General features: G+C 42.3%; 1 protein-coding gene across 3 annotated transcripts in view; it reads left to right on the plus strand.

Annotated features, from left to right (window-relative positions):
- The window catches only part of SPIRE1 (spire-type actin nucleation factor 1), a 145,388-nt gene that overhangs the window by 95,104 nt on the left and 35,338 nt on the right, over nucleotides 1-14,946 (plus strand). For all 3 annotated transcript variants that reach the window (XM_010859062.1, XM_010859060.1, XM_010859061.1), the window contains exons 4-5: nucleotides 8,606-8,683; nucleotides 10,488-10,652. In XM_010859062.1, coding sequence (XP_010857364.1) covers nucleotides 8,606-8,683; nucleotides 10,488-10,652 — 243 coding nt within the window. The remainder of the gene's footprint in view (nucleotides 1-8,605; nucleotides 8,684-10,487; nucleotides 10,653-14,946) is intronic.

Raw genomic sequence — 14,946 nt, forward strand, 5'->3', positions numbered from 1 at the left:
TTAATGGCTGAGTAATACTCCATTGTGTATATGTACCACAGCTTTCTTATCCATTCATCTGCTGATGGACATCTAGGTTGCTTCCATGTCCTGGCTATTATAAACAGTGCTGCGATGAACATTGGGGTACATGTGTCTCTTTCCCTTCTGGTTTCCTCAGTGTGTATGCCTAGCAGTGGGATTGCTGGATCATAAGGCAGTTCTATTTCCAGTTTTTTAAGGAATCTCCACACTGTTCTCCATAGTGGCTGTACTAGTTTGCATTCCCACCAACAGTGTAAGAGGGTTCCCTTTTCTCCACACCCTCTCCAGCATTTATTATTTGTAGACTTTTGGATCGCAGCCATTCTGACTGGTGTGAAATGGTACCTCATACAGAGAGCAGATGTTGGATCTTAGCAGCAGGGAGCTGAGGGTTTTGTCACAGCACAGGTGAAGACAGCAATGTGTGGAGTCCTAACAGTGAGGCCGTCCTGGCTACAACCCCTCTCGGGGACGTGTCAGAGCAATAACGACCATGGTTGGATGGAAGGAGGGCCTGTGCTATTTGTAGTGTTCCACCAGACCACCCCTATGACACGGAAGCATGAATTCATGTTTCTGAATTAAGGGGACATGTTAGATCATAATTCTTTCTGTTGAAAGTGACAGAAATTCACTCAGATTAGCTTGAGGGGAGCTGCTGCTGCTGCTTCTGCTAAGTTGCTTCAGTCGTGTCTGACTCTGTGCGACCCCATAGACGGCAGCCCATCAGGCTACCCCGTGCCTGGGATTCTCCAGGCAAGAACACCGGAGTGGGTTGCCATTTCCTTCTCCAATGCATGAAAGTGAAAAGTCAAAGTGAAGTCACTCAGTTGTGCCCGACTCTTAGCAACCCCAGGGACTGCAGCGGCAGGGCTGGATCCAGTACCTCACACCCAGTAATCAGGATAGCATCCTCTCTCCAGATGCCCCCAGCACAGGCTCTTCCTAAAAAGGCTGGCCAGCTGACAGTCTGCACACATCCTCACTCTGTCAGCTCAGTAACTCCAGCAGGAAGTCTTTTCTGTGAACTGAGGTGAGAAAGTCTGGGAGGAAGACAAGTCAGGTACCTACTCAGGAGCCAGCCACCGCAGGGGGAGATGGCCTGGGCTGCCTGTCAGGGTGCTATCCCCACCTGTGATGGCGATGAGGTTGTGGGCCTGGGCCTGAGCCCAGTCATGTGTCCCCGGCAAGAGGGACTGTTGTCAGGGGGCAGAACAGGGCTTCTGAAACAACAGCAGTGCCCACTCAGGGTCTCCAACACTTGATGTGAGTCAGAATATCTTTAAATAGTGACTTCTGCCTATAAAATTCATGTCAGTTTTGTTTCTGATAAATGCACGTTACCATATTTGTAAAATGTTCCATCTGTGGACAGAGTCCCACCAGGAAGTAGACTCTGAGTTGAAATTTGAATTCAGAAGGTTTATTGGGGTTACTTGGGCCACAACTGCAAGGGGTGAGGGAAAAGATAACAGTGATGTAGGACAGCAGGTCTTGGATGATCCCACGGGGAGCTTGGGAGCTGGGGTAGCCTGACCCGTGTACTTCTGCAGGGACCAGTGACTGGAGGGGCTGCCCAGAGGGTAGGACTCCTTGAAGGGCAGCTCCCTTGGCTAAGCCCACCTCCCAGGGGTGTTATATATTCTCTGTGTAGATGGTCAACCCCAGATGCTGAGAAGCTAAAAATAAATGGTTTAGAAATGTTTCGTAGTAAGGATTCATTCAGTATTTTCATATAGAGTAAACCAGATTTCATACAATGCCTTTAAACCCAGTCCAGACATAGTCAGACAAATAGGCTTAGCAAGTATATTAGGGTTGAGTTACTGTGAGTTGAAGTGGTATAGCACAGATTTGTGACTAACATGTGAGTGTAGCTGAGCCTTGAGCAACACAGGTTTGAGCTGTGAGGATCCGCTTATACACAGTCCTTACACGATGCATCCACGGATGCAGAACTGCAGATGCAGGGGGCCAGTGAGATACTTGAACACCTGCAGATTTCAGAGTCCACCAGCAGTCCCGGAACCAAGCCCCAGGAGTACTAAGGGATGGTTGTGTATGTCCTGCCTACCAGTGTTTTCTTAAAACTACAAACATTGAATTGATGCAACTGAAAGGGTACAAACTTTCATTTTTAAGTTCTGGGCATGTAATGTACAACACGATGATTGCCGTTCATGAGAAAACTGCTAAGAAAGTAAATGTTAATGTTATTACAAAAGCAACAACAAAAGGTAATTGTATTACAAATTAAATTGTTATTACAAAAGCAACAACAGAAGGTGGCAGAAGTGGTCGCTAACCTTATTGTGCTAGCCATTTCACAGTATTACACAGATTCCATCAGAAATAAATAAAGGGCATTTTATATATTGAAATTCCTCCTTTAAATTAATAGATATTGAGCTTCAAAAATGCCAATATTTGTATTAGCTTCTGAGAGTAGAATTCTGCCTCATGAAGTCTAGAGGGAAGGTACAAACATAAAATTATAGAGTTGGTGACGGCTACAGAGGAGAGGTTTATGGTGCTGCAACTTGTATGATAGGAAGACTTGGCTTAACCAGGAAGCAGGGGAGGGCTTCCCTGGAACACTAAAGATTCTTTTGAGCCTGCTTCTGGAGGAGGAACTGGAGGAGACAGTGAGGGAGACAAGGTTGGGGGCAGGGCAGCAACCAGACATCCAGGCAGAGTCAGATGGTGTTTGGATTAAGGGATTTGCAGTGGAGATGAAAAGAGGACTTTAGTTAAGAAAAAAAAAACAACAGGAAGTTAAATCTATGTGATTAATGATGGATACAACGTTGAGTTGATGGAGATGGAGTTGATGGAGACGTCAGTACAGCTGAAATGTGAATTAATGTTGTGACAGGTTCAACCACAAGGCTGAAAAGGAAACCAGAACAAACTCCTAGTCTGTCCCTCTGTGGTCCACCGTCTATTTTATTTTTTTAATAATTTTATTTATTTATTTATGACTATGCTGTGTCTTCATTGCTGCATAGGCTTTTCTCTGGTTGTGGTGAGTGGGGACTACTCTCTAGTAGTAGTGTGCGGGCTTCTCATTGCTGTGGCTTTTCTTGCGGAGCACAGCCTCAAGGCACACAGGCTCAGTATTTGCAGCACGTAGGCCCAGTAATTGTGGCTCCCAGGCTCTAGAGCACAGACTCAGTAATCACCATCTGTTGAAATTGGCTGAAATTCACACAGGAGTAGATTCTGTACTATCTGCTTCAGTATGTTTTATCTGAAGTTGGTAGTGATGGTTCAGTCGCTCACTCATGTCTGAGTCTTTGTGACCCCATGGACTGCAGTATACCAGGCTTCCCTGTTCTTCACCATCTCCTAGAGCTTGCTCAAACTCACACCCACTGAGTTGGTGATGCCATCCAACCATCTCATTCTCTATCGTCTCCTTCTCCTCCCGCCTTCAATCTTTGCCAGCATCAGGGTCTTTTCCAGTGAGGTGGCTCTTCCCATCAGATGGGCAAAGTATCGGAACTTCAGCTTCAACATCAGTCTTTCCAGTGAATATTCAGGGTTGATTTCCTTTAGGATTGGCTGGTTTGATCTCCTTGCAGTCCAAGGGACTCTCAAGAGTCGTCTCCAACACCACAGTTTAAAAGCATCAATTCTTTGGCATTAAACCTTCTTTATGGTCCAGTTCTCACATCCATACATGACTACTGGAAAAACCATAGCTTTGATTATCTGGACCTTTGTCGGCAAAGTATGTCTCTGCTTTTTAATATTCTGTCTAGGTTGGTCATAGCTTGTCTTCCAAGGAACAAGCGTGTTTGAATTTCATGGCTGCAGTCATCATCTGCAGTGATTCTGGAGCCCAAGAAAATAAAAGTCTGTCACTGTTTCTATTGCTTCCCCATGTATTTGCTATGACTTGATGGGATTGGATACCAGGATCTTCGTATTTTGAATGTTGTGTTTTAAGCCAGCCTCTTCACTCTTATCTTTCACTTTCATCAAGAGGCTCTTCAGTTTCTCTTCGCTTTCTGTCATAAAGGGTCTGAAATGCAGTACTTGGATGCAATCTCAAAAACGACAGAATGATCTCTGTTCGTTTCCAAGGCAAACCATTCAATATCACGGTAATCCAAGCCTATGCCCCAACCAGTAACACTGAAGAAGCTGAAGTTGAACGGTTCTATGAAGACCTACAAGACCTTTTAGAACTAACACCCCAAAAAAGATGTCCTTTTCATCAAAGGGGACTGGAATGCAAGAGTAGGAGTCAAGAAACACCTGGAGTAACAGGCAAATTTGGCCTTGGAGCACAGAATGAAGCAGGGCAAAGGCTAATAGAGTTTTGCCAAGAGAACGCATTGGTCATAGCAAACACCCTCTTCCAACAACACAAGAGAAGATTCTACACATGGACATCACCAGATGGTCAACACCAAAATCAGATTGATTATATTCTTTGCAGCCAAAGATGGAGAAGCTCTATACAGTCAGCAAAAACAAGACTGGGAGCTGATTGTGGCTCAGATCATGAACTCCTTATTGCCAAATTCAGACTTAAATTGAAGAAAGTAGGGAAACCCACTAGACCATTCAGATATGACCTAAATCAAATCCCTTATGATTATACAATGGAAGTGAGAAATAGATTTAAAGGACTAGATCTAATAGAGTGCCTGATGAACTATGGACGGAGGTTTGTGACATTGTTTAGGAGACAGGGATCAAGACCATCCCCATGGAAGAGAAATGCAAAAAAGCAAAATGGCTGTCTGGGGAGGCCTTACAAATAGCTGTGAAAAGAAGAGATGCAAAAAGCAAAGGAGAAAAGGAAAGATATAAACATCTGAATGCAGAGTTCCAAAGAATAGCAAGGAGAGATAAGAAAGCCTTCCTCAGCGATCAGTGTAAAGAAATAGAGGAAAATGGGAAAGACTAGAGATCTCTTCAAGAAAATTAGAGATACCAAGGGGACATTTCATGCAAAGATGGGCTCAATAAAGGACAGAAATGGTATGGACCTAACAGAAGCAGAAGATATTAAGAAGAGGTGGTAAGAATACACAGAACTATACAAAAAAGATCTTCACTACCCAGATATTCACAATGGTGTGATCACTGACTTAGAGGCAGACATCCTGGAATGTGAAGTCAAGTGGGCCTTAGAAAGAAAGCATCACTATGAACAAAGCTAGTGGAGGTGATGGAATTCCAGTTGAGCTATTTCAAATCCTAGAAGATGATGCTGTGAAAGTGCTACACTCAATATGCCAGCAAATTTGGAAAACTTAGCAGTGGCCACAGGACTGGAAAAGGTCAGTTTTCATTCCAATCCCAAAGAAAGGCAATGCCAAAGAGTGCTCAAACTACTGCACAATTGCACTCATCTCACACGCTAGTCAAGTAATGCTCAAAATTCTCCAAGCCAGGCCTCAGCAGTACGTGAACCGTGAACTTCCAGATGTTCAAGCTGGTTTTAGAAAAGGCAGGGGAACCAGAGATCAAATTGCCAACATCCGCTGGATCATCGAAAAAGCAAGAGAGTTCCAGAAAAACATCTATTTCTGCTTTATTGACTATGCCAAAGCCTTTGACTGTGTGCATCATAAAAATCTCTGGAAAATTCTGAAAGAGATGGGAATACCAGACCACCTGACCTGCCTCTTGAGAAACCTATATGCAGGTCAGGAAGCAACAGTTAGAACTGGACATGGAACAACAGACTGGTTCCAAATAGGAAAAGGAGTACATCAAGGCTGTATTGGAGAAGGCAATGGCAACCCACTCCAGTATTCTTGCCTGGAGAATCCCAGGGACGGTGGGGCCTGGTGGGCTGCTGTCTATGGTGTCGCACAGAGTCGGACACGACTGAAGCAACTTAGCAGTAGCAGTAGCAGCAAGGCTGTATATTGTCACCCTGCTTATTTAACTTATATGCACAGTACATCATGAGAAACACTGGGCTGGAAGAAGCACAAGCTGGAATCAAGATTGCCGGGAGAGATATCAAGAACCTCAGATATGCAGATGACACCACCCTTATGGCAGAAAGTGAAGAGGAACTCAGAAGCCTCTTGATGAAAGTGAAAGAGGAGAGTGAAAAAGTTGGCTTAAATCTCAACATTCAGAAGATGAAGATCATGGCATCTGGTCCCATCACTTCATGGGAAATAGATGGGGAAATAGTGGAAACAGTGGCAGACTTTATTTTTGGGGGCTCCAAAATCACTGCAGATGGTGACTGCAGCCATGAAATTAAAAGACGCTTACTCCTTGGACGGAAAGTTATGACCAACCTAGATAGCATATTGGAAAGCAGAGACATTACTTTGCCAACAAAGGTCCGTCTAGTCAAGGCTATGGTTTTTCCATTGGTCATGTATGGATGTGAGAGTTGGACTGTGAAGAAGGCTGAGAGCCGAAGAATTGATGCTTTTGAACTGTGGTGTTGGAGAAGACTCTTGAGAGTCCCTTGGACTGCAAGGAGATCCAACCAGTCCATTCTAAAGGAGATCAGTCCTGGTTGTTCATTGGAAGGACTGATGCTAAAGCTGAAACTCCAATACTTTGGCCACCTCATGTGAAGAGTTGACTCATTGCAAAAGACCCAGATGCTGGGAGGGATTGGGGACAGGAGGAGAAGGGGACGACAGAGGATGAGATGGCTGGATCGCATCACCTACTCGATGGACATGAGTTTGAGTAAGCTCTGGGAGATGGTGATGAACAGGGAGGCCTGGCGTGCTGCGATTCATGGGGTCACAAAGAGTCGGACACGAATGAGCGACTGAACTGAACTGAACTGTACTTCTGCCATAAGGGTTGTATCATCTGCATATCTGAGGTTATTGATATATCTTCCTGCAGTCTTGATCCCAGCTTGTGCTTCATCCAGCCCAGCAATTTCACATGATGTCTCTGCATAGAAGTTAAATAAGCAGGGTGATAATATGCAGCAGTGGCAACCCACTCCAGTACTCTTGTCTGGAAAATCCCGTGGGTGGAGGAGCCTGGTAGGCTTCAGTCCATGGGGTTGCTAAGAGTCGGACCTGACTGAGCGACTTCACTTTCACTTTTCACTTTCATGAATTAGAGAAGGAAATGGCAACCCACTCCAGTATTCTTGGCCTGGAGAATCCCAGGGACGGGGAGCCTGATGGGCTGCTGTCTATGGGGTCGCACAGAGTCGGACAGGACTGAAACGACTTAGCAGCAGCAGCAGCAGCAATATACAGCCTTGACCTACTTCTTTCCCAATTTGGAACCAGTTCATCATTCCATGTCTGGTTCTAACTATTGCTTCTTGACTTGCCTACAGGTTTCTCATGAGGCAGGTAAGGTCTGGTATTCCCATCTCTTTAAGAATTTTCCACAGTTTGTTGTGGTCCACACAGTCAAAGGCTTTGGTGTAGTCAATAAAGTAGAAGTAGATGTTTTTCTGGAACTCTCTTGCTTTTCTGTGATCCAATGGATGTTGGCAATTTGATCTCTAGTTCTTTTGCCTTTTCTAAATCCAGCTTGTACACCTGGAATTTCTCAGTTCACATACTGTTGAAGCTTAGCTTGGAGGATTTTGAGCATTATCTTGCTGGTATGTGAAATGAGTGCAGTTGTGTGGTAGTTTGAATATTCTTTGGCATTGTCTTTCTTTGGGATTGGAATGAAACTGATCTTTTCCAGTCCTGTGGCCACCACTGAGTTTTTCAAATTTGCTGGCATATTGAGTATAGCACTTTCACAGCATCATCTTTTAGGATTTGAGATAGTTCAGCTGAAATTCCATCACCGCCACTAGCATTGTCCGTAGTGATGCTTCCTAAGGTCTGCTTGACTTTGGTCTCCAGGATGTCTGGCTCTAGGTGAGTGATCACACTGTCGTGGTTATCTGGGTCATGAAGATCTTTTTTTGTATAGTTCTTCTGTGTATTCTTGCCACCTCTTCTTAATATCTTCTGCTTCTGTTAGGTCCATACTGTTTCTCTCCTTTATTTTGCCCATCTTTGCATGAAATATTCCCTTGGTATCTCTAATTTTCTTGAACAGATCTCTAGTCTTCCCATTCCATTGTTTTCCTCTGTTTCTTTTCACTGATCACTTAGGAAGGCTTTCTTATCTCTCCTTGCTGTTCTTTGGAACTCTGCATTTAGATGGGTATATCTTTCCTTTTCTCCTTTGCATTTCGCTTCTCTTGTTTTCTCAGCCATTTGTAAGGGTTCCTCAGAGAACCACTTTGCCTTTTTCCATTTCTTTTTCTTGGGGATGCTTTTGATCACTGCTTCCTGTCCAGTGTTACAAACCTCCATCCATGGCTCTTCAGGCACTCTGTCTTCCGAAGATATCTAGAGCTTCCCTGGTGGCTCAGCTGGTAAAGAATCTGCCTGCAATATGGGAGACCTGGGTTTGATCCTGGGTTGGCAAGATCCCCTGGAGAAGGGAACGGCTACCCACTTCAGTATTTTGGCCTGGAGAATTCCATGGACTATCCATGGGGGTTGCAAAGAATCGGACATGACTTTCACTTTCATTCAGAATTTTAATTTGAGAAGGTAGTTCAATGAAATTTTATGCATAAATGTTTTATTTGAATTTTAATTGGTAGAATCTGAAGAAGATTCAAGAAATGGAGAAGAGTGATGAATCTAACACAGACCTGGAAGAGCTGAAAAATGCTGACTGGGTAAGATGGCTGGGTATTCTCTGTATTCTGTTTAGTGTTGGAGAAATCATATCATGTGATTATAATGCTAGTTTATCTTAAGGAGTACCGTATGAATTGATATTATACCAAGTTGAAAACTATCTGATTTTATTAGAACCCCCCCCAGAGTCTCTGAGAATTTCAGTGTTCTACACTATTGACCTTTCTAAGTGTATTGGTATCTTAGTATCTTATGTGTAAGTCAGAGTTGAAGCTCTGTTTAAAGCTTTAGTGAGGCTGTAGTGAGGCCTGTTTGTTATCCAGTGAATAGTCAAACTGGATTGGGGCCTGGGAATGCAGATGGGTCATGTAGTGTTTCTGCCCCCATGAGAAAGAAGACAGATTTCCAGGACAGATGACTGTGGTGTATTCATGTGACCCCTCTGAATGTCTGCTGTTTCTCCAGCAAGGTGCTAGATCCTAGGCCTGCTGACCTCGAGGGTCACTGCCTTCACATAGGACTCAGAGTCGGGACAGGACAGTGACTATGTGAAGCTGGACTGAGCTGTGTGTTCAGGTGTTAGTGGGAAGGCACATGGTAGGGCTCTGACTTTTCATGTTAAGGGTCCTGGATAAATAGTGACACATAGAGTGAGGAAATCAGAAAACACAGTTTAGGACGTTAGGAACAAGTTGCTTTTGCCCTTGTTAGATTTTGTCATTTTCTAACAGATTTATTAAGGTGTAGTGTACATAACAGTTGCATTATATTTTAAAAGTACAGTTTGATTAGTTTAACATACATTTATGTAGCTATTTGAGCCACTTGTTAATTTTTAACACTGTATAATATTTCAGTTAAATATATATTCTCTTTACTGAAGTTGAGACTATGACAGCTTACAGGCAGGATAACAAAAGGGTAAAGTATAATAATAACATATTTAATATGTTTTATTATAAATACTTCACATATATCTCATTTTCTTGAAGGGCGGGCGGTAAAGCAACTTGGTGTTACTTATAGATAAGGAATTTGACATTAAATAATTTGTAAAAAGACAGTAACAACACAAAAATTGTCATTTTTGAGCATTTTCTTTGTGTAGAACACTATACCTCAGCTCTCCACAAGTTATAAAGTATCACTTTTTTTTATTGATGAGGAAGCCAGGGTTCAGAAATGGGAAACAACTTGCTTGGATGTCCACTGGCAGTTGGTGGTTGTACCAGTTAGCTGTGATCACAGTAGCGCTGTGTAACTGAATGTAACACTGTACCTCAGCCTAAAGCAGTAGTGTTTACTCAGCTCATGCATCTGTAGACCAGAGTGGTGGTTCCACTCTGCTTCATCTCTCTCCTGGATAATCCTGCCAGAGGGCCTTGTGCCAACCCACACTAGGTGTTTCCGTGGAGTGACAGGAGCAGAGTGACATGCCCTTGTACATTTGCTGTTGAAGCCTTTGGTTGTGTCATGTCCACTAATATTCCAGTGGCCAAGCCAGTCGCAGAGCCAAAGCCAGAGTCCAGTGTGAGAAGCCACACCTTTGCAGTGCACAGAGCCACATGATAGGTGGGATGCGAGGGGCACTGAGGCTGGATGCAGGTGGCACAGGGGTGAGTTAGGGTTTTATCCAGGTGTCTCCACAGTTAGAGCTGGTGGATTCTCGACTGGCTTTCTACCTGCTTTTTAGTCCCTAAAATCTAATTTTTAAAATAGTTTTTGTTTGGTTTATTTGGTGTTTTGTAATCCAAGCTCTTAATTTCTTCTGTATGACTGTAACTATTTAGAGTAAATTAGTAAATTTACTCACAAATGTTTTTCCACCCTTGGCTCCTTCAGGCTCGGTTCTGGGTACAGGTGATGAGGGATTTGCGGAATGGAGTAAAGCTCAAGAAGGTCCAGGAGCGGCAGTACAACCCGCTGCCCATTGAATATCAGCTCACCCCATACGAGATGCTAATGGATGACATTCGATCCAGAAGATACACTTTGCGAAAAGTGATGGTAAGTAACAGGAAACTATTCATGGATTCAAATGGTTGGTTTTTGGTAATCTTGCTTGTTAAAAATTTTCTCACTATGACGTTTTAAAAATTATTGCTTCTCATACAATTAATGCATGGTCTTTATAGAAAAGTTGGTAAATATAATAAGCTCAAGAAGAAAAGTTACAAATGTGTAATTTCACAGGTGAGACAGAAAGTTTGCTAACAGGCTGGTGCATAACCTTCAGTCTTTTTTCTGTCCACTTTATTTGGGCAAAGTGGATTAATATTGAATACTTCATCCTGTGACCAGTTGTTTTCATGTAACATGTGAGCATTTTCACATAACATGTGAGTGTTTTCCCGTGTCATTGTATATTCAACATCATCATTTCTAAGTGACTGCATCTTTCTCAGCTGCAGCTGCACCAGAGTTTATTAAGCTGATCAGGTTGTCTCGTTATAAGCAGGCTGTTTTGTATAACCTTGCATATAAGTCTTTTTCAAAAGCTCCAGTGAAATCCTGAGTTAAGCTCTTAGAATTGGAACCCTGCTAGCTTTACCTCTGCATTGTGTCCTGAATCTCACTACCTCCATTTCAGAGCCCATCATCACCTCTCATTTAGACTATTACTTTGGCCTCCAGGTGATCTTCTTTTCTTACTCTCGTCCCCAAAACAGCTTGAGTAAACCTGTTAAATTGAAAATGTGACCATGTCATTGCCCTGCATAAAACCTTCCACTCTTTCCATCACACTCAGAATAAGCAGCCATTTTGACCTTGGTCTCAGAGTCTGGTGCGGGTTGCCTCTCAGCCCTCACCTTCTGCCACCTTCCTGGCTGGTCCCCTCTTTACTGCCCTGGTCTCTGCCACTACCTAAAAGGTGCCTCTTGTGACCTGCAGCTGAGCCCTTGCTGGAGGCCTCCTCTCACATGTTTGCGTAATTCATTTCTCTTCGTTTCTCAGGTCTCCACTGAAACCACCCACTCATTAGAAGAGTCCTTACCTAGATGTGTCCTTGGCTCATGTTGCCATGTATTTTCAAATTTACTCTTTCTTACAAGTACAGGGACATGGTAACAACATTTTTTTTGCTCTTTTTGCTGAGCTTATTAGGTAAAATAGTTTTCTTGATTAGTTATTTAGGGTATTTTATTTGACTTGTATGTTCATGTCATCTGTGAAAAAGTATCCATTTATTTCTTCATTTCCAATCTGGATGCCTGGTGGGCACCCTAGTTAGAACCTTCAGTTCTTTGTTGAATGGATGTGGCAAAAGCATGCATCCATAGTATTGTTGGATTCCTGATTTTAGGGGGAATGCATTTGATTTTTTCACAAGTGACTTTTATCATGCTGAGGTTTCTTTTCAGTCCAAGTTTGTTGTGTGTTTTTATCATAAAAGTGTGTTGGATTTTGACAAATCCTTTTTCTGCATCAATAAAGACAATCGTGGGTTCTTTTGTTTCATTCTGTTAATGTGACATATTACATTGATGGATTTTTCATGTGTTAATCCACCCTTGTGTTTATGGGATAAATCCCACTTGGTCATGATGTACAATCCTTTTAACATGCTGCTAGAGTACTTCCTGATACTTTCTTAAGGATTTTTGTGTCCATGTTCAGAAGGAGTTTCGTCTACTATTTTCTTGTGATGTCTTTGTCTGCCTTCATATTGGGGTAAGACTGGCCTCACAGAGTAAAATGGGGAGTGATGCCTCTTTTTCTAATTTTTGAAACAGTTTGTAAAGGGTTGGGACTAATTCTTTCAATATTTGAGTAGAATCCACAAGTGAAGTCTTCAGGTCCTGGGCTTTTCATTGTTGGGAGATTTTTGATTGTGGATTTAATCTCTTTCCCTATTACAGGTCTGGTCAGGTTCATGTCCTTCCTTTCTTTCCTCCTCCCTCCTTCCTTCCCTTTGTTCCTTCTTAGTTTTGGTAGTTTGTATCTTTATAAGAACTTGTCTGTCTCGTCTAGATTGTCCTATTTGTTATGTACAATTATCACAGTGTTCTCTTATGGCTTCAAGTTAATGGTCTACTGTTATTTTCTTTAAGCGTAATTGACTTCCTTTAGCATTTCTTACAGGGCAGAGTTCCTAGTGATGAACTCTTTTAGTGCTTGTTTGCCTGAAGATGTCTTAATTTCTTCTTCATTTTGAAGTAGAGTTTTTCTGGGTATAGGATTCTTGGCTGAAATTGTTTTTGTTTAATTTTAAACATTATCCCACTGCCTTTGGCCTCTAAGATGAGAAATCACCTGTGAATCTTTTGAGGATTCCCTGGTGGCTCAGACGGTAAAGCGTCTGTCTACAGTGCGGGAGATCTGGGTTCAGTCCCTGGGTCAGGAAGATTCCCTGGGGAAGGAAATGGCAACCCACTCCAGTACTCTTGTCTAGAAAATCCCATGGACAGAGCAACCTGGTGCAGGCTACTGTCCATGGGGTCACAAAGAGTCGGACACGACTGAGCGACTTCACTTTCTATGTGATAGTCATTTTTTGCTGCTTTCAATATTTTCGTCTATCAATAATTTGACTACGTGTTCTGTTATGGCCCTCTTTGAGTCTTTTGCTTGGAATTTATAGAAGTGACTCAGATGGTAAAGAATCTGCCTACAATGCAGAAGACTGGGGTTTGATCCCTGGTTCAGGAAGATCCCCTGGAGAAGGGAATGGCAACCCACTCCAGTATTCTTGCCTGCCAGACCCCATGGACAGCAGAGCCTGGTGGGCTACAGTCCATGGGGTTGCAAAGAATCAGACATGACTGAGCAGCTTACACTTGCACTTCATTTTTCTTGAATGAGTAGATTTATATTATTTTCAAATTTTGCAAGTTTTCAGCCATTGGTTCTTGACATTTTCTTTATCTTTTCTTATCTTCTTAGTCCCTGTGGGACTCCTCTTATGTGAATGTTTGTACAGTTTGTAAGTAGTAAGTAAGGAAAAATGTTACTGTTTTATGGTACCCATTGTTTTTTTCCTTTTTCTGGCATTCTCTCTATGGCTAATTCTATGCAGTTCACTTGACTTAAGTTTATACTGAGCCCCTCTGCAGGGAACTGGGCAGATGGCAGTTCTAATGGTGATTGGTTTTGTGTGGGGTAAATTTTCATGTTTAGTCTAACAGGCTAAGATTCTAATTAATTCCTTATTATATATATTTGTACCTCCTAAATGAGAGTGGAAAGTCAACTACTCATATTTAATCAGTCAGAAACCAGATGTATTTTTTTAAACTTTACTGTTATCAATGTTATGCCACTTTCTAATTTCTTTAAAAACAAATATTGTTGTAAAGAGTAAACACACATACACACAAAGGATTTTCACATACAGTCTGTATCTGAGGCAGTATGTTAAGATGGCCTTAATTTAATCTTCAGGTTTAAAATGCATAACTACACCATAGTAATTCACCTTTTTCTGTATATTTGTGAAGCTGATGGTGGGAATTGAATGACTTAGCCATATTGGATCATGTTCAGAATATTAAGTTATAGAAGTGCAAAACATTTCAGTTGACTTCTTTCAAAGTGTTTTAGTAAAATAATTGTAACAAATAACTTCAAATAAGTCACCTTTAAAAATAAAGATGTACGATTGACTGGTTTGATTGCCTTGCAGTCCAAGGGACTCTTTTTTTTTTTTTTTAATTTTATTTTATTTTTAAACTTTACAATATTGTATTAGTTTTGCCAAATATCGAAATGAATCCGCCACAGGTATACCCGCGTTCCCCATCCTGAACCCTCCTCCCTCCTCCCTCCCCTACCCTCCCTCTGGGTCGTCCCAGTGCACCAGCCCCAAGCATCCAGTACCGTGCATCGAACCTGGACTGGCGACTCGTTTCATACATGATATTATACATGTTTCAATGCTATTTTCCCAAATCTCCCCACCCTCTCCCTCTCCCACAGAGTCTGTAAGACTGATCTATACATCGGTGTCTCTTTTGCTGTCTCGTACACAGGGTTATTGTTTCCATCTTTCTAAATTCCATATATATGCATTAGTATACTGTATTGGTGTTTTTCTTTCTGGCTTACTTCACTCTGTATAATAGGTTCCAGTTTCATCCATCTCATTAGAACTGATTCAAATGTATTCTTTTTAATGGCTGAGTAATACTCCACTGTGTATATGTACCACAGCTTTCTTATCCATTCATCTGCTGATGGGCATCTGGGTTGCTTCCATGTCCTGGCTATTATAAACAGTGCTGTGATGAACATTGGGGTACACGTGTCTCTTTCCCTTCTGGTTTCCTCAGTGTGTATGCCCAGCAGTGGGATTGCTGGATCA

The sequence above is a fragment of the Bison bison genome, unplaced genomic scaffold (genome assembly GCF_000754665.1).
Source record: "Bison bison bison isolate TAMUID 2011002044 unplaced genomic scaffold, Bison_UMD1.0 scf7180017864453, whole genome shotgun sequence".
NCBI lineage: Eukaryota > Metazoa > Chordata > Mammalia > Artiodactyla > Bovidae > Bison > Bison bison.